This window comes from Sphaeramia orbicularis, chromosome 13, assembly GCF_902148855.1.
Source record: "Sphaeramia orbicularis chromosome 13, fSphaOr1.1, whole genome shotgun sequence".
Taxonomy (NCBI): domain Eukaryota; kingdom Metazoa; phylum Chordata; class Actinopteri; order Kurtiformes; family Apogonidae; genus Sphaeramia; species Sphaeramia orbicularis.
The window spans coordinates 10,326,184-10,350,666 of record NC_043969.1 but is presented as its reverse complement, the minus strand read 5'-3'; the positions used below and the strand labels follow the sequence as shown (position 1 = coordinate 10,350,666).

Sequence of the window (24,483 nt, the reverse complement as noted above, 5' to 3'; positions counted from 1 at the left end):
TCATACACCAGTGGGCGGCTGCTGCAAAGCGCTGCCTGGTTCAGTGTCAGTGTCTTGCCCAAGGGCACTTCAACATGTGGACAATCAAAGCCAGGATTCGAACCGCCGACCCTTTGGTCATGGTACATGATAGTCCAATATGTGGTTCTCCTTTATTGTGAAACACAAATACTGCTAGTTTTTAATTGGATAAATATTTATTTCCAAATCACAGTGACACAAAGCCATCAGTAGAAGAGACAATGCATTTCCCTCTTTATTAAAGATAGTCAAACATTTAGTGAAAATGGGCTGCAAGGAAAGGGTTAGGAAGGACTTACAATTGTCATAGTTGATATGTTAATGCTGAGAGTAGGTTTATTGTACTGTACTTAGTTATCAATAAGAGACTGAGATCCAAGTCTCATTACACCTCTGAATCCATGGAAAAAGAGAAACATTTAGAGTTTTTTGATCAGTGGATTCTTTTATTACAGCAAATGTTAATCATCCTCAGAGTTTGGAATTCTAAATATTCACATTGCTTTTTTTCTTTTGAGCAGGTAAAGAACTTTCTATTCACAAGGTTTAGGTGCATATTTTGGTCACATATTTGGAAATTTTAAACTGCAGGTTAAGTAACAAATACGGCCAAAAGTCACAGTGCTAACATGCAAAATATCCAAAGAAATATTTTTTTTCTAGGTTCCAAATTCTGAAAATGCTTCTATCAAAAACAGAAGTTTAAGGATATTTTAGTCGCTGTTGTATAATGGGTACAACATGTAACCAGTAAAGATGTTCAGTTCCAGGCTTGAACACAGCTTCCTCCCAGAAACCAGCTCCAAGTAGACCTGACAGCCTGCCTCCATCTCCAATATCACACGCTGAGGACAGACATAATGGTATGTACTGAGTTATTTCATCCCTAATAATACTATTGTATGATTTGCTCTTGTTTTCTTTTCTTACCTGAGTGGCACTATCCTCTGAATCCTCTCTATTATTCTCCCACACGCCACTTACTAAGTCCCCATCCTTCATCAGCTGGACCTACAAATGTTAACAGAACATAAAGAAATGAAAAAGGTATTTTAAAGTCAGAAAAATTCTTTTTTTTTTTTAGACCATTAGGCCTTCTGGGTTTGTTTACTTTGTGGTAGAGGCGTTGACCATCAGATACAGATGAATAGACTGTGAAGGAAAAGACATAAACACCACCTCGAGGGGCAGTGAAGATACCTGGAGGGAGAAATGACAAAACAATTGACAACGTTCTGTTAATCCAAATAGTTGGTAAGACTTTCATATGTAACCTGTGTGTGAGTGTGTGTGTGTGTGTGTCCTACCAAGGGAGGGGTTATACCCATTCCCATGGTTCAGAGCCACGATGCCGTAGGGGATAGGAACGTTACTATTGAAAGGACCGAAGCAATGATCAGTAGTTCCAGGGATCATAACGGCAATATCTGGGTTTATTGTTGCTTTGAAGGCGATCTTTTTGGCAGCTGAGAGTGTAAAACAGAGAGAAATTTATTCTACACAAAAACGTATAAAACGTCCAGTCCTATTGGATGCAACGATGAACTCACGCATTAAATAGCAAGACATTTTATTAAGATTTATTAAGATATTTTGGTTTAATCCTGAGTTTAAGATAGTGTTTACCTGTACAATGCTCAACGTGTCCTGCCAGTTCTTCGATCTGATGCCATAGATATTTCATCCTCATGAAAGTTTCATTCTCAAGTTCATACATGTCGTTGGCTGCACAACAACAGCCACGCTGGCGAGTGAAAGTACAGTTACAGTCCCACTTGTTACAGTTCAGAGGCCCCGTAAAAGCGACTGAGAAAAGGCAAAACAGAAAGTTAAATCAGAGGTGAACTGACCGTGAAGATACAAACATCACTTAATAATAATAATAATAATAATAATGATAATAATAATGATAATAATAATGACACATTTTATTTATAGGCGCCTATCCTGGCACTCAAGGACACCGTACAGTAAAACAGTAAAACAGGAGAGTATAAAACAAGCAATAAAGCAGAGTAAAAAATAAAAGGCAGGTTAAAAAAATTACACCTTTTGTATAGGCTGTACAGTATTTGAAGGTGAAATCCAAAATGCGATCTGTATGTCTTACTTGCATGTGGTCTCAGCTGATCACCAACAGTTTGGGTCATTGCTTCCACCTTTACAGAGACACACATCAACCCGCACAGCAGCAGGGAAGCTAACACAGCCATCTGTAATACATAAAGGTGTTTGTGTTCACACCACAGAGCCAGTGTAACAACAGTCAGTGTTGACCATGTAACTGCAAATATGCAAATTAAGCCTCAAATTCAGGCTGGAAGACACCTTTAAAATGACCACTTAATGACCATGCAGCTGAAGAATCCTTAAGATGGTCACCCACATCCACCTTGTCTGTTATATTAAAATGGTGCAAACAAAAGGGTCCACACCAAATTCATTGTTGCATATATTCCCACAGTTACTCATACTGCCATGCCCTATATTAGTTTTATCTCAATTTAAGAAACATACACACTTTCAGTCAGATCTCGTGTGTCCTGATCTCTGAAATCACTTGTCAGAAGCAATGAGTGTTCAGCGTTGTTTTTTGCAGTTGCACCTTATCATTTACTTTTGTCATTTACCCAATCTGAAACCAATCAAATGAATGACATATCAGACAACACCACCAGATCTGACTTAAATTCATCCCACTTACAAACAGAGCTTCTGCCTTTAAGAAGTATAAAAAGGCTCAAAGCAAATCATCACATAAAATTAGAAGTCATTTATAGACATTATATTAAACCCAAATCACCACACTATACTGTTGCTGTCTCAAAGCCACATCGCTGCCGAACTGACATCTAAAAAGAGGAGACAATGTCCGTATCGGTCGCACATTGACTGGTGGATGAGCCCCAGTGATCTGTTTGGAAAGGCTTTGTCATGATGATAAAAGTAGGATACAACTTACTGTTTCTGATCTTCCCTCTCCTTGTTGTGAAATGTCTTGTGAGTTTGTGAAACTGAGTCTTGGTGTCTGCCTGCCACTGTTTTGTACTGGTGATGGCTTTGGCTTTTACTTATTATTGAGGCTCTTCAGGTGACCCTCCCCCTTGAGGACGTAGATGACAGAAGGTCCGCCCCCCCTCTCAGGTACATGCACACACACATATACGGCAAACAATGACTTGCCAATTCCCTCCATGGGGAGAGCCACATCCTTGGTAACACAGGACAGTGGATTGTTTTCATTTGTTGTGAAAAAACAAGAATCGATTTCATTGTCTCGTTGTATCATCATTGTTTCATTAGCACCCCCATAATATCCTTTATCAGGACACAGGCGTCTGGTTGCTGTTCTTCAGAGAAATACTGATAGTATCATCCAGGTCCCTAAGGATGTTCATGGACAACAAACAACGTGTCAAAGGGAGGCAGAAAAGTGAGCTGAGTTATCTATCAGATATCAATTGGCCCAGATCTGACAATACACACCATCACCTGGTTCTCATGATGAGATGGAAGGAAGAGAATGAAGTGACACCTTTGTGTTTCCATCACGCTTTCTTTTCCAGTTCATTTGGAACTCCACCTGTTTTGACTGTTGTTTGGTGAGCATTGGGGATATGTTACATGATAGGATTGAACATTATATTCAAGACACTAAAATATCATCGTGTTCATTAAGCACAGTCCTTGTTATTCTTCTTGTTTTTCACTTACCTAACCTTTTAACGATGTGATCATCTCATCCCTCTGCACCTCTCAAGAGATCTTTCTCTGTAAAAACCCTGTGCCCAAAAACATTGGTTATTTAGCAGTCATCTTGAATTGATAAATACAGTTGTCACCCATAAGGTTATGACATTCTCTATTTCATATATATATATATATATATATATATATATATATATATATATATATATATATATATATATATATATATATATATATATATATATATATAGTTCAATATAATAACCTTTCAAATGTTCTGGATTTTGATCGCTAGTGAATGCACACACACACACACACACACACACACACTACTTTGTCACTGTGGTCTTATTTCGAAAGCTTTATATTTAGAAATGAAATCAGGAATTGATTAATGATCATTGCAGCTGAAGAGTACTAAAGGTTAGGGCTACATTAAAGGGTCCACCCCAGTTTCATTGTCTCAAATATTCCTGCAGTTACTCATACTGCCTTTTCTAAATTAGTTTTATCTTAATTTGAAAAACATGCACTTTCAGTTGGACCTAATGTGTCCTGATCTGTGATCACATTTGGATATGTTACATGATTGGAGTGAACATTATATTCACGACACTAAAATACTATTGTATAGCCATTGTCCAGTGAAATCAGGAATTGCAGTTAATTTTAGAGCAGATCCTCTTTAAAAAGTCACAGAAAATGTATAAATATCATGCTGCAAAACTGGAGCACATTCACTCATATCAGATCAATTTCCTTTTCATGATTACAGAGCAAAATGCTAAGTTGTGTGCCATGTGTTTGTATCCTGTAAACAACCCAGTCTAGCTGTTGTTAGCTCATGTATTTACTCCTATTATGTAACAGTGTGTCCCCTCTTTGTCACTTGACAATGCACCAACACCGGAGCTACACGAAAATCTGCGTGTACTGCTGCCTGCGTGCACTGAGTCCCATGTCAGCTGTCCTGGTTCTTCCCGTATCTTGTCTGCTAGATGGAGGCCAGGACACACAGTATCAGGTGTTTTATGTCTGCAAAACCTTTTAGAAAAGGACCAGCCCCTGATCCCTGCAACAGCATGGTCTGGAAGTGAGTGCTGGGCTCTGGCCTCACATGTGATTTGAAACCAGAGCTTTGACTCACAGCAGGAAGGCAAATACAAGAAGGTTTGTCCTGTTGAGATTGTTTGATATAAATCTCAGAGTGACTCAGTGATTAATATGGGCCATATCCCTTCTTTGACCCACTGTAGTAAAGAAGAAATCCAACTGTTTTTAACCCTTCGATGCAGGACATGGATTAACAACACATATCCATCCCCTAAGGGATTTTATGGCAGAGAGTTTCTTTGCTACACATTCTGAAATAAATAAATGTTATTTCTTTTTATTTTAATTTTTTTCAGTTTATATTTCATGTTTCATTCTTGTTTTTCTTATGTTTCTACCTGTCTTTTCTGCATTTTGTTTGTTTGTAGTTTTGCTGCTGTTAACAATGAAATTATCCCATGGTGGAATCCATTAAATATCTTGTTTTCAATTGCACAAGTCATTATTTTAATTATTCCTCTGTTAATTTATGAACAAACATAGTTTCTCTATCACTTTATGAAGTTTCCACACCTGGGAAACAAATTTAAGTGTAATGTAAAGAAAAAAAAAATTACTACACTATATCGATTATTTCATTTGACAAATTATTTCTAGGGGGGATGTGGATATTAAAGTTGACGTAGGGATACAAAAAATTAAATATGGAAATAATGACTTGTGATCAAAACATGCTACTTAATGAATATTAAATCATTCATTTCAGTTCAAGTCCACGCTATAAACAGAAAATCAGCAATATGAAATTAGTTTTATTAAAAAGGAAAGAAAAATCAAAATACAATTTGAAGTGATTAAAAACCTAACTTATTGAATTATGGAATTTATTTAAAGAAAACTAAAATCTCACGCTATGTACACACAAATGGATTTTGCAAAACAAGCATTTCTTTCTATGTTTGGGCCTTTAGTCTACATATTCAAGAGATTTTTAGTAACTAAAAGCTGAAACATCAAATGAAGGCCATATAAATGTATAAGTGACTGCGTTACCAACAGAAAATGACTATCAGCATGGACACATGTGGAGACACAAACATGTAGCAGTGTTGTGGCAAAGTGATATTAAATAATAGAAAGAATACACTTCCACGGCCTTTTTCTAACTTAAGTTTGTAACGTAAGGTGTCATTGCTGTTCAGAGTTATGACAAACCAAAACCTCTGCAGGTGCAGATGCTTCTGCATTGTTCACAGTTTAATATCTAATGCTTGTTGTTGTTTTTGTGATGTGTGTGTAGAGATATTTTGGAAAATGAAGGTTGTGTGGATGTTAAAGCAAAATCAATTAATCAGTCAATAAAAAACAGAGGGGAAAACCCCTGTTTGGAAAAATATCTATTTTAATGCAAACAGGGTATCAGCAAGGTTACTTCTGACAAAAATTAATGAGATTTTCCTTTACCGGGAGGAAATGTTCCATATGGAAGCACAATTTTAAAATGTGTGCTGCTATGTTTCTGAAGCAACTTATTCAGTTACATCTTATGTCAATTCCAGCAATTACTGTCATCCATGATGGAAAATATGGTTTTCTTCTGAATGCTTGCTTTCTTGTTGTGTAAAACTAAATGTACATTCACTGCATCAAACTCAGTTTAAGGTTTAATAACACTCTTGTGGCAGGACTGTTAACACCGGTCTATACTTTGTGACACTGTTCTGCCAGTTTCGCTGGTAGTAGAGAGGTTTGACAACAAAAACACAATTTGTGCTATTAAAAAAATCTGAGAAGAATTAGGTTAGTTTGGGGTCAGAGGAGGAGTGAGGACCAAAATGAAGCTAAAGCATAAGTATTTTAAAGTTGTAGTGCTGCTGATGCCACTGGCCCCGGGTCCCTTAGACCTACACTGGACATCTGTCTAAATATACTAAGTCTAGACCCTATAATAAGTGACTTGGTGGTCAATCTTTAAATTATTGCCCCATTAATAAGATCTCAGGCCAAATAGGAGGCTTTGACTGACAGGTGACTTTCTGATATTTTTTTATATGTATATTTCTTCCTGACAAACTCAAATGTTCTAATCATTCATAATAAAACACCATCAATACCATCAAATTCATTTGTTTTATGATGAAATGTAGCTTTTTACCTAGTAAGTGCACTAGTTTTAAGCATTAGCTCACCAAAGTGTCACCAAATGTCTGAGTGACAGGTTTGTTTGTGTAGTGTATTTACTGTCCATAAAAGTTCCAAAAATACTCATGTTAGGTTCATATGAGTATGAATGAACCGGCTTAGGTTTAGACAGAAAATGAAAGTTGGTCAGTGTGCATTATTTGGTTGGCAGTGATTTGACAAACGTGTCCATGATGAAAATATTACAACAAATAAACAGAATGCCTTTTGAGTTGTTGATTTTGTTCATTTTTCACAATGTTAAAAAACCATAACCTCTGTTAACTGAATGAATTTGCTAACATTGACATTCTAGCTTTTATTTAGATCTAGCCTTTATTGACCTGACTTATGTTCCTATTGTTTGTGTAAATGAAGGTAGTACCTTCATGTGTCTGTGACAAACTGAGTTTGAAAACTTTTAGCCGAGTTCTGTGTAATATTTTGACCTCTGCTGAAATATCAGTGATATAGTGTATATAGCACTGTGTTCGTGGGGAATGAATAAAAAGAATTCCAAACTGCCTTTAACTGAATGCTCGTATATTTAGTAGAAACAGCGTGTGATGTATACACAAGCACTTTCATTTTTTTCCTCTCATGTATGTTTTATTTCTTTTGTATGTGTTTTATGAATATATATTGAATGCTGCTGGGGTAAATTGCATTGTCAAATGTCAAATATGTCAAGGATGATATATTGTTCTGTTGAAGAAATGCAACAGGATGTAACACAGTCCCCAAGGTGAATGATTCTGTCTTACCCCAGTAGGTTAATGTACATTGTGCTACAACTAATTATTTTTACCTCAACTTTGTTGTACCAGAGGTGCCTATGTAGACCCATCACATCTATCTTAAAAGGTCCATATGTAATTAATATATGTTTTGCAAATCCACCCAGAATGACAACAAACCAGATTATTTTAATACTTGTTTAATGTTTTCAAAACATGTTTCTACAGTGTAGACATGACACATTGATTCAGTTAAAGGAAGATCAAATATAATGCAAGTTTTTGGGGTGTAATTTTCTTTAACTTTATTGACAATGAGTATTTTTCTGCATGGGCTACAAAGCATGACAGTCAGGACAAATTCATGACAGGAAGACTTTGTCTATCAGACTCTAACCTTGTTATTTGGGCAAGAGTCAGTACAAATAGTGGCAAAACTTCTCTAATAGTTAGCATAAAGCAGAAAGGCACTGAAAGTATTATAGTGGCTGTCATCACAGAGCATGCAGCCGGCAGGCAGGTTGACAGACACCTCATCTCCCTCGTTCAGCTCACGAGCAACAACAATTGATACAGAGTCTTCTTGGTCGTGGGTGTTCTGTTCACTGGCCCCAGCAACGGTCATTCCATTAACATGCAGTTGGGCACAGGCATGCAGTTGACTATTTTCACTACCAGCATCACTGTAGACGGTGACAGTGATGCTGTAGACTCCAGACACAGGAGCAGTGAAAACACCAGTGTCTACATCATAACCTTCTCCCATGTTGATGAAGACAGTTTCATACATGGCAATTTGGTCAGAAGTGGACTTTGTAGTGCATCTAAAACCCTTGTATAGGCCAGCAGAGAAGGCGACCCTTTTTTCTGCATATGGAAAGAAGAGAAAACATGTTAGAAGTGTGACTAGCTTCTGCTTCTAAGATGCTTTGATGATCTGTGCCCATACCCTTAAAATCCATCAAAGCTTTCATGGTTTTTTCAGTTGCTTTCTCCAGATCATTCAAAGAGTTGTTGAAATGTGTCCTCATATCGTGCACCCTTTGCAGCATTAAACAGCAGGTACATGATGCCTGCTCTGAACACTCTAAATAAACACACAAAAATAGACAGTTGAAGCAGTGGAAATAATTATACATATATAGAAACCCTCATTTTGCCCTGCATTAACAATCCCTTACGATTTTGAGGGGCCACGGTGGGTATGTTGCTCGGTTTAGGTCCATTCCAGCCAAACTGGGCATGTGCTGCAGCCAGCAGACTCAGGAAAACAACAGCTGGAAAAAAAAAGTGGAAAGACATATACAGCGCTAAACCCAGACAAAAAAACTGTATAATAACTGCGGTTGCTGTATTTTACAGGAAACAAACTGAACCATTGTTGAAATGTTTCTAGTCTCACCTCTGATCATGATGTGAAATGATGATGCCTTCAGATAAACGTTACACGACAGAAGATGTGTAGACTGATCAGGAAAGGAAGTGGCATGAATATATATCTGAGAGCCCCTCCCTTGCTAAAACTGGGATTTCTCCTTAGATTTTGCTCCTCCTTAACTTCTTTTTTTTTTTTATTGTCCACCTGCATCATTGTCTGCTTTTATTACTGGAAAACTGGAGCTGGCTTTCTTCATCGCAAAGCGCTTTCACTTTTTTAACAAACACAGACACACACCCTCCATGCCTTTGTGTTGCAGTCCCAGGCCAGATATCAGATATCCTCCAGTATGAAGTGTCTGCAGTTCAGTTTTCCTCAACAGCAAATTATTATTAATTTTTTTAAATTCTGTTTAAATAATTTGAAAATAAATAAATAAATAAATAAACACTTAAAAGTCCTTATAAATATGATTTTTCAAGGGTTGCTGGTGTATCATATTACATACATGCAAACACAACCCTATAGTAAAATATGTATCATTTAGACTCCAGATATCTGTCTAATTATTTTCATTATAGATATGAACACTTTGATATAGCTACACTCTTTATGACTCATTCCTGTCACTGTGCCTTTTCAGTTGAGCACTCATTATCTAGATTATGTTTCTATTTCTTTTTATTGTTCTTTAAAACTTATTTGGTTTTATTACCCGTCAAGTAGTATGCATCAGTTTTATATGTTTCATATTATTCTTCATAATGACATCAGACACGCAGTGTTTACTGGCAGGCTTCAGTGAAATCTGTGTCTGAACAGGGATATAGTCCCAAAGAAAAGTGAATTTCATTAAAAAAAAAAAAAAAATGACTGGATTTAATTTATAAGAAAAAAATCCAGTCATTTATTTTTAATCAAACCTATCATCAATGTTTTGATTAAAGACACCACTGTTGTATTTATTCTGTCACAGACACTGAAACTAATTCACTCCAAAAGCAAGGGATCTTGTTTCAAAGTCTGATTTATTATGTGGATGAGTTTCAGGTACATCACAGTTTCATCATTTTTTTCTATTACAATTTTTTTTATTATTACAGAAAAATCTGAGCATAAAAGAAATCATCATAAAAATGTGGGTTTTTTTGTATTAGTAAGATGACACAATACATTCTTAAGAGTTGAATTTGGTTTTCTGATTTTAATTATGGGTAATGAAACATCATGAATTTATACAAGAGGAGAGCATTGTGTGGGGAACAAAAGAGCAAAAAGAGTACAGACAGGTTAAGAACTACATGACATAACAGAGGGATTTCAGCAACCGTATTCAACAACAGTTGGAACAACAGTCGGTACAAACATAGATCACCTATGATGTACTTTTAATTTTTAAGATACAAGAGGAAACCAGTGAAGGTGTTGAAGTTATGGTTGGCACCACAGAAGGCACATCCAGGAGGCTGGATCACAGACACCTTGTCCCCAGCCTGAAGTTTTTTGGTGATAACAACACTGCTGCTATCTTGGTGGTCACCATTCGATTTCTCTTTGAGTTGAGCCACCGTGTTACCATTAACAGACAGGTTGGCACAGGCCTTTGTCGGCGTCTGACCAGTAAAATTACTGTATATAGTAACTGCGAGGCTGTAAACACCAGCGACTGGAGCAGTGTAAACACCAGTAGATGTGTCGTAGTTGTTTCCCTTGTTAATGGTGACCGTTCCATAGGTGATGTTCTTGGCCATAGAGAAGGGGCCAAGGCACTGGTTTTGTTTGGGCAAGGCAACAGAGAAGCCAGTGGCAGCGGCTAGAAAAGATGAAGAGAAGAGACAGTCAAACAGAGTGAACAGTTAACATTGTTTTTTTCCGATTTCAGTTCAGTCTGACTTGAGTTTAGAATTGATTTGAGCTGGTTTCATATGTTTTGTGTGAAGTTTAATGTGAAAAGCTGGCTAGTTTTTAGTTTTTATTCAGCTTTGTTATAAGTTTTTTTTTTTGTTTGTTTTTTTACACTTACACACCATGATCTGTTAACATCAGGGGATGACAAACAAAACTGAAGCTGATTTAACCAGCAGGTTTAGTTTTTTTTGGTTGTGTTGTTTATTTAATGTAAGTTTTGATCTTTGTGAAAAATTGTTGGCTGTGTCTCTTACCCTTCATTTGTTTGATGGCATTCTTTGTCTCTGTCAGGTGATTAGACAACAGGTTATGGGAGAAGTTAAAGAACTCCATCATCCTCTCCATCTGCCTCTCCATCAGACAGCAGCCACACGATGCATAATGAGAAGCACACGCTGCATATACAAATAAATCCATTACAATACAAATAGTACATTAAACATGTTCAGAGAAGCTCATGTTATACTGACAGGAACTACAAAATTACTTAAGAAACCCTCACCAGGTGGAGGTGGATTTTTTGAATGTGTTGCATTTTGGGTCCATTGATACTGAGCGTACACAGATGATGCCCCCAGCAGACACAGAAATACTACAGCTGTAGGAAGAAAAAGCCAATTAATTAGACAATTTTGTTGAAGAAAAAAGGAATAAACAAAAGAAAAATCAACCCATTCATTCTCTTCTAACTACGGGCACCTCTAACTTCAGTCAATAATAATAGATATTTCTAAAATTAACCTCATGTGTTATGTCTGCATTTTCAGTTGAAAGCTCTGTTTTTCAGATTCAGATAAATAATCTACAAATTTTCAGAATGCAGATTTTATCTCACCTCTCATGTTGATGCTGGTAAATGATGACAGAGTTTCGGCAGGTTGAAGATGCATAGACTGTTCAGCGCACAAGAGCTGGAATTTTGTGTATATATAGTTTCTCAGAGCTCCTCCCTTGATACCTCTTTTTTATTCGTCACCTTTTAACATTGCTCCTCCTGGTTGCTTTCCTATTGTCCGCCCTGTCTGCCTTATAAGTGTTTAACTTGGAAGGGGTTTCTTCTTCACAAGGGACTCTCATTTTCAACAACAACAAAAAAAAAAAGAAAATCCACATACAAGCAGACACACCCTCCAGGCATTTGTTGGTGCCACCCAAGTGTCACCTGTTGTTTGACACAGAGACAGAGCAACATAGGATCAGTTCAGTAACTAAGCATTAACTGCTTCGAACCCCATGTGTGAAACTGTTTAACAGTCAGTGTAAATTATTATTTGCAATTGGTTTGTAATGGATGTGGTTAGAAGTGTTAGTATTTATTACTCCCTGGCTAAAACTTACTAAAGTTCATTCAAGTAAGTCCCTGTATGCAACTGAAAGAGCGAGGTTGGTGTTATTTTATGAAATGGATGAAGTTCATGATGAAAACCACTGACAGGTTTGCTTCGTAAAGTGTAATTTCACTCGTGTTCTTAGTCTAACTCCTCCCCCTTCAAGATTTTCCAAAGTCTGAAAATGTCAGTGGGAGGCAGAGAGAATGCGTGGTTGACTGAGACAATGTTTTGTGGATGTAGATGTATTTAATCAATCCATTTTTATATGCATTTTCAACTTTTGCATCAAAAATAGTTGCAATATATGAAAATTTGGACACTGTACATGAGGTGGAAAGGTGAAAAGGAGGGTGTAGAGAGATTAGAAATGTAAATAAGTGGAAACAGATTTAGCAGATTATAATGTTTGTGTGTGTCTTTGATGAAGAGACTCCAAAATTCACGGAATTAATACAAGAAATAAACAGAGATGCCATGTTGGATGTTCAGAGCAATGAAATGCCAGTAAGTATGAATATTAAACAAAGACAAAGGCTTAATTTACGGGACAAAAATTAAAGCCAGTGTCAGTTTTAATTAAAATACCTCTTTCATCCAAAAGCTCAACAGTTGAATCAGATAGTACATCATTGTATGAAATATTACATCTGGCAGAGTTTTAAACCATGATAATATAGTGGATAGAAATGCATGTATTTATATTTTTTTTTTGCTGATTTTCTGAAAATGTGGATAAATTTTACATTACATTTGGTTATGGATGTGCCATCCTTAGTGTGCACTTTAGATTTATTGGACAGATCCAATTTTGTTGGTCATATTTTTTTTAATATGGCCACCATCAGATTCCAATGTGACCTGACCATGCACCTGAACTGACCCACAGTTACAAAAGATCATTTACAAAGACATCCCATACAACACAATGCAGCTCGTAAGTAAATGGTGCTGAGATTGAGTAACTGAAGATGTTCATCTTTGTACTTTGAAATGAATCCAATTTCCCAGGATTCTTCACATATTCACATCTATGTATGAAACCTAGTCCACAAATTAAATCACCATCTAAAGGTTAAGGTTAACTCAATTTATAATACCTGAAGGGAATTTTCATTTCATTTTATTTATTTCGTTCATGGTTGTGCATTTCATCAGCAAACATTCAGTAATCATCAAGTAAACAAACATGTACACACCCATGCTCGAAAAGGAGCAGGATGAAGAAAATCTTATATTTCCTGCCCCCTTCTAAATAATAATAGCCTTAATGGTTAGCCATACACAACTAGCTATAAAATCATACTATATAAAGTCAGACAAACCAAACTAAATACATCCAAAGATAATACAAAATGAATACAAAACCAAGTGCAAACTACATGTCCAGAAAGTACAAAATACAGGTAAATATATACCTGATGAAATGCGGCAAAAACATTATACCAGACCAAAATAAGTAAATAAATATGTCACAAGATGCAGTACAAATACGAAGCAAAATGTAAAAACTTATAACTGTTCATATAATCTCATTGTTCTTTCTTTATACACTTTTTTCAGTTGGAATATGTTTTTATAGCCCTTCACCTCATTATGAAGAGAATTCCAGAGTTTAACACCCACCACTGATATACACATCTGCTTCAAAGTTGTCCGTGCACACTGATGCTTGAAATGACCTTTCCTTCTATGCTCTTCATTCTCTGAAGTGCAGACAAACATTTCTTGTAATTTAGCTGGTAGTACTTTACTAGTGACCTTGAACATAACAAGTAATGTCTGTAGTTTAACTAGCTCCTGCCATTTCAATAATCCAGAATTAATAAATAATATTTTAGTGTGTTCCTGATAATCTGCTTTATGGATAATCCTGATGGCTCTCTTCTGTATTTCAGTCTCTGCGTTTTACCCACACACACACACACACACACACACACACACACACACACACACACACGCACGCACGCACGCACACACACACACACACACACGCACACACACACACACACACACAGCAAATAGCATATTTGGAGCAGCGAGCTGCTGTTGAAGCCACTCTGGGACCCACTCAGGATGTTCATCAGCACTGTGGTCTGAGGAGCAAACAGGAGAACTGATCTATTTCTAATGGTGTGAGGAAGCAGAGCACCCAGAGGAACCCTGCGCAGTGCCAAGAGAACAACAGATAACAAACTCCACATACAGAGGCTGCACTCCATCTGAGAGTTGAACCCAGAACCATATAGCTGTGAGGGTTAATTGCTAACCACTATGCCACCACGCTGCCTTATCAATCATAATGTGGCCCAGGACCTGAGATCATCATGTCATATAAAGCCCTTTACAGGAGACCCCTCGCTTTCTTGACTCTGGACTCTTTACTCTCTTTTTGACACTCTTTCTTCATGCTCTTTTCCCAGCTGCAGGAAAAACAGTTTGAGTGTAGGCCATGGGTGACCCTTCCCAGGCCTCTTCTTCTCTTTCATCTATGATGTGAGTGGCCTGAGATGAACCTGTAGTTAATATTATTGAAAAGTTTTGTGCCAGCAGCTACATTACAGTTTACCAGCTGAGTCTAAATGCAACAGGAGCAGAGTAGAACAAGTGTTCACAGAACACAAACCTCCGCCAAGCACCCTGAACAGTGTGCATGTGTGGATCGACTATTTCTTTTTAAACTCAACAGTTTCCAGGTTGTTCCATACAGCAGAAAAAGTTGAAGCGTGGTACCCATCATGTGTATGTCAAATTATATTGAATTCCAATCAATATTTCTTGAGTTATAATGAAAAATGTGTCGTAAATGGGATTTTCAATGTTAAATGTAAATGTCCACAGAGTCCACATTCCACAGTGGATGTGGACAATTTTGTGCCAGATACAAGATATTGTTCTAAGCTATGGGTGTATCAAATTGGAGGCTAATCAGAGTCGTTTTGAATTTTTTATGAATTTTCAAAAATTGCTCAATGATGAGATAGGAAAATTTGAAATTTTGTGACCTTGCTGTGACCTTGAACTTTGGCCTACTTGGCCCAAAATTTAATGGGCTCATCCCAGGGCCTGGGCCTATCTGTGGGGACAATTTGGTAAAGATGGTTGGAATAGTTTTCCTGTAAAGTTGCTAACAAACAAACAAACAAAGACACAAAGCAAAGTGGTCACAATACCTCCTGGTGGAGGTAATTAACATCAACCAACTGACTTTGCAAGGCAGACAAAGGACAGCCACGGACCTCCGCAGCACAAACCCTTTGCAACTTTCCAATTCACTGGACTCACAGCAGCACACCACCATTTTCATCCATAGGCATGGTAATGTTAACTGGGCATAGATAACATAGCAGGGCTTAGCCCAAACTGCTAAAGTTTACCAATGTACATGTGTTAAATTGATTTTTAGCCTTAAGTTAGCTTTACATGCAACTGACTAAGCTCTCTGCTCACCTGACACCTTCACTGCACTAAACTGACCTTTAACCTAAACATAAACTCAGAGCTCCCTCTCTGTGCTCTGCATTCATTTGTCCTCCTCCCCCCAGGAACTCCAAACAGTCCATCCAACATCTTGTTTGGAGTTTCCCTTTAGTCTGCTTTCTTACACCCATGTGACCTCAGTGACCATCTTAAACCACCATTTAGTGTCTGCATTCACACCACTGCACGCCAACACATACACCTGTGTATCATTCATCATTCATTGGATTAGATTGTGTGTTTTTCTTCTTTTTACTTGAGTTGATATATTTGGAGTTAATAAATACTTTGAAATATACTTGATAAGTCCCATTTCCACCAATATTAACTTTTATTACCAGGAATTTATTTACCCATGTAAAAGAATTCCTGATAATCTGTGTGGTTTGTGCTTCCACCCCACCTCAAATTTCCTGGAAATGTATTTAAATCAGACGCTGCCATTTTGAGTCCCCAACTCAAAACCCCACTGAAGTTCTTTTGAGTGTATTTGGCAAAAAAGTTTGATAAGATCAAGTTTTATTATCCACAGCATATTTGGATAGACAGACAGATTATTACAATACACTGAAGGGAATACACTATAGGAGCAAGCCAAATATACTCAAAAGCTCAAAATTCGGCAAATGGACCTAATTGTCCATCTCCTTCTTAAAGCTTAAAGCCAGAAATGCATGTTTCTGATCAAAATTACAAAGCTCAGTACCATTCAACTGTTCTGGGTAACCAAATCAGCTGTTATGCACAGTTAAAAAGAATGCAGCCCCTGTTAATACTGTACTTGTGTATTTGATGCTATAAAAATTTAAAAGAAAAAGTCTATTGAAAGTTGAGAACTGGTAGAGCATTTTAAAAAGTGAAAATTAAAAAAAAAGGGAATTTTAAAAAGAAATGGGATTCACACCAATGGACCAACAAAAACACACAGAAGACTGAGTAACAAATAAAAAACAATAATAAATGTTTGTAAATGTTTCTCTATGTTGGTACAAAAACAATAGGCAAAGACAGTAACTCCAAAATGAAGCCAAAATGGATGTATCTTAAAGTGTAATACCACTGATGACCACTGTGTGCTGCTCCAAAAAGGCCCTTAGTCTTATATTGAGCTTCTTTCTAAATATACTAAGTCAATTTCTTATTTTTCTTTTTTCAAATAATTATTCTGGACTCACTTGTTTTATTTGGACACTCTAACTGGTGTTTTAGTGGTCTATCTTTAAATTATTCCTCCAATACTGAGAATTTAGGGCACATGTTTACTGTATCAGACTTTGATTGACAGGTCTGTATTACAGCTTTACAGAATTTTGGGACTTCTGCTTATTGAATTAAATGTAGTAAATGTAGTCGATAAGTTACATTAGTAAGACTAGAGTAACAAGTAAAATTATTTCGTTATGCAAATGCCTGATGAAATTTGCAAATCAAGTCAGACTTTTCATCCAGATAATAATAAATGCTTTCTCATTCTACACTATATCAACACACTGCTATTATTATTAGTTTCAAGAAAAATGAAGTCAAACCAATCGGATGCTGTACAGTATATGAAACTGAATAAAGTAAAAAAATAAATAAATACTGATCTTACCTGCGTGTTTGTCCCAAAGTCTGCTGTTGAGTTCTTTTCCTGCTTACAAGTTCCTGGAGCCTGACAGTGTAATCCAGCCACGCAGCTGATGTCTGTTTAACCAGCTGTTCAGAGAGGGTCTTGGCATCTGAGGGGTCCCACCAAAGTCATCCATCTTCTAGCCTTGCCCTAAGGAGGACTCCTCACAGCAGCCTCTCCTCTGGTCAACCCCAGGGTTTCTGTCCACATGTCCGTCCTCCTGAACAATCCTCATAGGGTTTTTTGTCTTCACCCCAGCCTCCAGAAGACATTCGATCCATTGGTTTCCAGCTCCATACTGTTCACCTCAAATCCTGTGGTCATCAGACCCTTCATTTTCAGCCTTTCTGCTAGGTTCCCTATGAGCCTTTGAGTTTTCTTTTATGAATCCAGTATTTGGGTCCTTTCCCTGCTTGGTGACAAAAACTCACTTCCAAGATGGACAAACATACAATAGATGTCAGAAAATTACACCAGTATAATACAGAACGATGCATGTGCAGAACAAAATCCAGGAGATGATAGGGTGATGCCAGGTAGAGCGAGTGAAACCAACAAACCAACCAACCAGCCAGCCAGCCAACCAACCAACCAGCCAGCCAGCCAGCCAGCCAACCAACCAACCAACCAACCAACCAATCCATCAATCAGTCAAAGCAAACAGATAGACAGGAAAGTAGTGTTGTGGCCAACCTAACCTAAACTGAGTCTTGAATGAACTGAAACCAGAGTTAACAGATCATGGTTAGACTGGACCAGATACACAACAACATTGTGCCGTGTCTGTCACATCGTTGTTTATCACAAACAAAACAAAATACTTTTTCAAAACAAATCCAAAACTAACACTGCTTTAGCCATGTTCCTTCATCCATGTTAACTACATTTGCTTGGCTTGTACACCTAGTTGGGTGGCAGTAACTCGCATTCTTACACATACAGTATACATAGTTGGATAAATGTATAGCTAATATTTGTTGAATCTGTTTTGGTGAGGAGTGAAATCTGAAGAGTTGACAAATTGTTGATCTGGGGCAGAAAAGAATACTTGCTCTCCTGTTAGTCTGAGCTTGTCTTTATTGACCCCCCACCCCCCAACACACACACACACACACACACACACACACACACACACACACACACAGGCAAGTCAGCTAAAGTTGTGGTTAAATGGTTACATTAACCTTCATCAAATTTACCATTTTACAAAGTCAGTAAGCCAGTGTTTAGTTTAAATTCACTCATCACCCATGTGCTCATGAAGCTCCACCCCTTCGGTCTAAATGTAGTCACTTCCAGCTCAACAAGGCCACCATGGAAATGGCCAAAAGGGCAAACTACTGACTTCAAATTAGCTGTTCAGAATCCAGTGAGTGACGTGACAGTGACAAATCAAGCACCCAGGCATGCAGACTGCTTCTACAAACATTAGTTCAAGAATGGGTCAACTCTCAGGACCTCAGTGAATTCAAGTATTTTGCCATGATAGATTTTGCGCCTGTACTATAAGTCCATTTGTGAAATTTCCTTTCAACTAAATATTACAGTCCTCACAAATGTGCTTCTGGAGAAATAGTCAAAAATTCCCGTAAACATAATCCTAAACCTCAGGCCTTCTCAGAAGACTTGAAGCTGTTATAGCTGCAAAAGGGGGCTTCCCTAATCCGAATGACAAATGGCATTGAATAACAAATGACCACTAGGGTTAGGGGTTAGGGTTAGGTCATTTGTTATTCCATGCCATTTGTCATTCGGATTAGGGAGGCCCTGCAAAAGGTGGGTAGCTTCATCTGAGTTAGACTGTCAGAGGATTGCAGGGAAGATATTCCAAAGAGAGGCTCCTACTGACTTCTGTTTGATTCTTGGTACAGATGGAAGACTTACAATCAGAGAGTGAAGGACTCAAGATGGAGTATCAGTTTTAAGAAGACCAGATGAAAATGAAAGCTCATATTCAGTTCAAATAATACAGTTTAAGTCACAGGTGTCAAACATGCGGCCCAGGGGCCAAATCCGGCCCACCAAAAGGTCCAGTCTGGCCCTTGGGATGAATTTGTGAAATGCAAAAATTACACTAAAGATATTAACAATCCTTTTAGTTCAGGCATAATATTGCAAAAATTACCCTTATTTTTCAGTTTGTTCATGTTATTCACATCTTTTGAAAGGATAGTTTGTACCCGTAAACCTTGCAATAATATAAATTTACTTTTTTCCGCTCTAAAACATAGAAAACAGTTTGGAGTTGACATTATTTATATATTACTGTTATTATTCTACTAGTTCAGCTCACTGCGATCAAATTGAGCTGAATGTGTCCCCTGAACTAAAATGAGTTTGACACCCCTGGTTTAAGTAATCAAAACCTTGAGATCAGAGCTAATATGAAGCTGCAACACCATTTACGTTTTTGAAGACTTTTTGTGCTTGTGCATTGCAGGCTCAAAACCATAATGGAGAGTTCATATGTACTTGACATGTACCCCACACATTTTCACACTGTCTCACGAAACTGATGGCAATTAACCATCATAGCAATTAAAACCACCATGAAATCTCAAGAAATGACAAGGTCAGGTATGAGATTTCCTTACTTTACGGTTGTGTCAGTGCAGCTGCAGTCGGAGGGTTCCCATTGGCTCATCCCAGTTGGAGATTTGAGCGTCCTCTGTTGCTGTCCTTTTCTGCGCCACCTTGATTTTCTGAAGAATATGAGGTGATGCCAGAGCTGCTCGCAGAAATGAATCTTTCTTTATGTTCTAGCCCTATGACAGAAAGAGGACTTGATCACGATGCACTTGACTTCTTTCCATATAAATACACTGACAGTATGCGTTTCTCTGAACCTACATAACATCTAAACGTTTATTACTTCATCAGGAAAAAACCACATGTAGTAATGAAATGCACATGGCCCAAAAATATGTGAAGTTCATTGGCCAATCTTAAAATTGTCAACTTAATAATTTTTCTTAAATTTTGGAATTGTTTTTTAATGCCAATGTGGAGGGTAAAACAAAATACTTCATGACACTATTACTGTTTTTTTTTTTTAAATAGAGGTTTATTTTCTTGTCATTATACAGGTGGATGTCAGAACACAGGTACTTTATCAGGATTGGATAAAACTCATTACATTAAAAAAAAAAAAAAACACTTTTACAAATCTTGATGCACTTTGACCTTGATGTCTTTCTTCCATCAAGTAATGCTGGTTTGTTTGTGCTGAACTAAAACATGTAAAATAAAGCTGAGAGCACTATATTTGAATGTATATTTACGATAGAGAATATAAATTCAGGACTACAAGGCAAGACTGTCAACTACAGTATTTCATCTACAGACAAACCTGTCAGTAAATCCTAAGTAAAATGACAGCGCAGCTACGCCTAACTAAATTATTCAGTACCATACAGCAAGTAGCCAGAGAAGGTGTTGTAGTGGCTTTTGTCATCACAGAGGAAACACCCAATGGGCAGGTGGACAGTCACAATGTCCCCAGCTTGCAGGTGAACGACAATAACAATAGAGGCACTGTCTTCTTGGTCTTGCTGATTTCTTTCTTGAGGTCCTGCCACCACTACATTGTTAACCTGCAGATTGACGCAGGCAGCCAGTGAGCTTGCAGGAGCTCCAGCATCACTGTAGACAGTGAGTGCCAAGCTGTAGACACCAGAGCGAGGAGCAGTGAAAAAACCAGTGCTGACATCATAGCCGTTTCCCAAGTTGATGAAGACATGCGAATATCTGACGAACGTGTCATCACGGAATGGACCAGTGCACGTTAAAGTGTTCGCGTTGGTCAGAGCGACAGAGAAGGCACTGCGGCTGGCTGAAGAAGAAGAGAACAAACATATATTAAATTGGTGACTGGACAAGCACTTAATTGGGTTGGATACCATTTTATAGTAAGACTTACATTAACCCTTTCATGCATAGGTCACTACAGTGGATAGTTATTCTCCAGCTGTTCTCTTGTATATTCATGGGTTTTGATGTTTTAGTTCCATATCAGCCAACACAGTGAACACTTACGCACCATCCCATACACTGACATTCATACCATTACTGTAACTTTGCCGTTCTTGGTAAACCTGATCTGCAGTAACATGTTTAAGTGTAAATCAATTGTTATTTGTTAGACAAGAAGTTTTTTTTTTTTTGCATATTATCTCCATGAAGTGACTAATTACTAGCATTAGAATATGTTAAAGTGTGAGAAGACATCAGATTAGCATCATTAAAAATGTTTTTATTTCATTGTTTTCATATCACTTTCTGATATTGGGTTTTAAACACATGTTTCTTTACTTCAAAAATTAAATGCATGGATCTTTTTGTAACTCCATAGGAAAAAAAAAAAAAACTCGATGGCATCGTTTTTTTCATGCCTGAGGAGGAATAAAAACACTGAAGAAAAAAATCTTAACTAAGGTTCTCACAATTCATGCATGAAAGGGTTAAAGTATTGATATTGGTTCAGAGTTAGGTTATTACATTATTTAGGTTTTGAACACTTTACAAGTCACTGCCTAATAATAATAATAAAGATAACAGAGTTTTCATACATGGATTTAGACTCCCTATTTGGTACAAAAGAGACTGAGAGCCACACTGAAATTATAAAATGAGATATTTCAAGAACATAGTCATAATATTACAAGAATGTTGTTGCAATTCTGTGAATAAAAAGTTGTAGGTTTATGAGAAAACTGGGTATTATATTATTTCTGGGAACTGTGCTGAAGTTCATTGCGTTACTCATTTATATAATTACATTTATTAGTTAATTAGTTATTAGTCAGTCAGTCAGTTAGTTGGTTAGTTGGTTAGCTGTTTTTATTTATTTTTTTTATATTTTTTTTTCAGTGTGTCCCTATGTAATTCAGCAAGATCAAGTGACTGGCAGTGAAGTATTAAGGCATGCTGGTGGTTATTACATGCTAGTTGAAGCTGACAGGACTATGTTTTGGCTGATGGTGAAGACAAAGGAAGCAAAGCAATGAATTCTGAGGCATAACATAAAAGACTCACTATTTGGCAAGTAACAGGTCATTTTTGCTCTTTTTTTAAATTAGGTTTTTATAACAGATTATTAATGATTTATAGTGTTAATTCATTAAACTCCATAAAATCCATTTTTAGAGGTGTTCATATCGTTCATACTGCTTACATGAACATTATAGTTCTTGAAATTTAGCAAACTGTGAGGATGTGACTTACATCTGACATTGTTGAGGATAGTCCTTGTTCTCATCAGGTTCTCCTCCAGGTACTTAAAGGTTTCATTAAAAAACGTCTCCATCCTGTGCATCTGTCGCTGCATCAGACAGCAGCCACATGATGCCTGGTCCGTGGTACACACTGAACACACATAAACACATACAGATGCACGGATTATGTTCCTGATAGAAAGGACACTCTTGATATACTCTCTCAAAAATGTTCTCACCAGGTTCATCTTGTTTCTCAGAAGATCCGCTTGAAGAGCCCCAGTTTGAATTGGTATAATCTGCACGTGCCATGCTGAATGCCACGTGCAGGAGACACAGGAATATAAAAGCTGGAAGGAGAAGAGCAAAGGCATGTGTTAAAAAGAGAGAGAATAATATCTAATAATAACTGAAAAACGATCATTTTAAAATCTTAGCTAGGGATGGGACAAAATATTAGAAAGGAAATTTACTGTCGTCAAATAACAGCATTTCTGTTAAGATATTAAACTGATTTCTCAGCCAATATGATTTTCCAGAGTTACTCTTTGAATGACAGATGGACATAGAAGTTGTAGTTAGTGTATGTGTGTGTTACACTTTGCGTCATTTCACTGCTCAAATTCAAACAAACACCACAATGAACAAACAGATAATTCCTGGCTTTTGCTTCTTGGTATTTTTTTCTCTTGTTTGCACAGAGAATCAGTGCATTAAGTTTTGCTGTATTGTTATTGCCATCATGGGCAGTGAATTGTGGTAGTCTTATATTGTGAGTTACTTTGTGAATTCCAACGTTACCTAAAACCACCAATTTTTACGTTGCACTTTCAAGCAAATTTCCAAAGTCTAGTGCATCGTATTGTAACTTATTATTTATCATTATTATTATTATTGTATTTATTGTAATTTTTCCACCAACTGCATCTGCATCATGAATGAACTGTAAAGTTGTAGCTTTAACTATTTTAACCTCATGCTATGCAGCAGATTCACCTTTTTCAAATAAGTATATCAGGTCTCACCTTTCATTGTGGTGCTGGCAGCTGATGATATCTTCAGTAGGACAGAAGTTGTGACTGTGACTGATGCAGGGTCAAGAGTCACAGCTCTATTTATATACATATGTCTCCCATTGATTCAGTTCTTTCAAATAACTCCTCCCTGTTTTGCTCAGACTTTTGTTTTTCATACCTGTCTATCTTTGTACCTGACCTGTATATCCCCACAACCAGGGGGTTTTTAGCTCATAGCACACAAAAAATTAAGAGAGACACTCACACTCTCTGGGGCTTTGTTTTGTAGATGTAGGTCACGGTATCATCTGTCCCCAGGTGCAGACTGTTGACAAGTTCCCATCAGAAAAGACAACGGTAGCGGCTTTCATCTGTGTTTGCCAGGTGTTACTGTGCATCGAAGCAGTGCTGAGACTGAGTGCTCATATGAACGTAATGCAATGTAGGTCACTCAGAGAATGGATAATATCACTAATGTGATGTTATCAGTGATTGAGGTTTGTGTTAAACTCCCTACAGCAGTGGTTCCCAACCTTTTTTGGCTCATGACCCCATTTTAACCTGTTTAACCCTGACCATATTTTCAGAGGAAAAATGCCTAAAAAGACATACCCAAAGTAAATTAAGAATTACTTCACAATAATAAGGTTCATATGGATGTTCTTGGTGTCTATGGACATTTACAGACCTCACAGAATCTATTCCCATTGTCTAAAATATTGTATCTATTACTATGCCTGAGTAAACTGTAATAAACTAAAAGAGAAATTAGAATTTTTTATCCTCGCCTGTTTTTTTTTCGGCTGGATTGACGATGATATGCATAAATTAATTGTTCGTGTCGGAGA

The 24,483-nt window shown here is 37.3% G+C and overlaps 4 protein-coding genes across 4 annotated transcripts; all 4 read right to left on the bottom strand.

Annotated features, from left to right (window-relative positions):
* Positions 1-237: 237 nt before the first annotated feature.
* LOC115431918 (collagen alpha-1(VIII) chain-like) lies at positions 238-3,046 on the bottom strand. The gene is made up of 7 exons (XM_030152636.1): positions 2,984-3,046; positions 2,132-2,234; positions 1,648-1,827; positions 1,329-1,487; positions 1,133-1,221; positions 952-1,032; positions 238-866 (listed from the first exon to the last, which is right to left on the bottom strand). Exons 2-7 carry the CDS (start codon positions 2,232-2,234, stop codon positions 735-737), a joined length of 744 nt encoding a protein of 247 aa, XP_030008496.1. The 5' UTR covers positions 2,984-3,046; the 3' UTR covers positions 238-734.
* Positions 3,047-7,962: 4,916 nt separating this feature from the next.
* LOC115432081 (complement C1q-like protein 2) lies at positions 7,963-9,136 on the bottom strand. The gene is made up of 4 exons (XM_030152885.1): positions 9,103-9,136; positions 8,882-8,977; positions 8,650-8,787; positions 7,963-8,567 (listed from the first exon to the last, which is right to left on the bottom strand). Exons 1-4 carry the CDS (start codon positions 9,110-9,112, stop codon positions 8,143-8,145), a joined length of 669 nt encoding a protein of 222 aa, XP_030008745.1. The 5' UTR covers positions 9,113-9,136; the 3' UTR covers positions 7,963-8,142.
* Positions 9,137-10,156: 1,020 nt separating this feature from the next.
* Positions 10,157-11,828, bottom strand: LOC115431851 (C1q-related factor-like). The gene is made up of 4 exons (XM_030152521.1): positions 11,822-11,828; positions 11,489-11,584; positions 11,241-11,381; positions 10,157-10,891 (listed from the first exon to the last, which is right to left on the bottom strand). Exons 1-4 carry the CDS (start codon positions 11,826-11,828, stop codon positions 10,467-10,469), a joined length of 669 nt encoding a protein of 222 aa, XP_030008381.1. The 3' UTR covers positions 10,157-10,466.
* Positions 11,829-20,468: 8,640 nt separating this feature from the next.
* LOC115431849 (complement C1q-like protein 4) lies at positions 20,469-22,711 on the bottom strand. The gene is made up of 2 exons (XM_030152519.1): positions 22,630-22,711; positions 20,469-21,238 (listed from the first exon to the last, which is right to left on the bottom strand). Exons 1-2 carry the CDS (start codon positions 22,709-22,711, stop codon positions 20,805-20,807), a joined length of 516 nt encoding a protein of 171 aa, XP_030008379.1. The 3' UTR covers positions 20,469-20,804.
* Between the last annotated feature and the right edge of the window lie 1,772 nt (positions 22,712-24,483).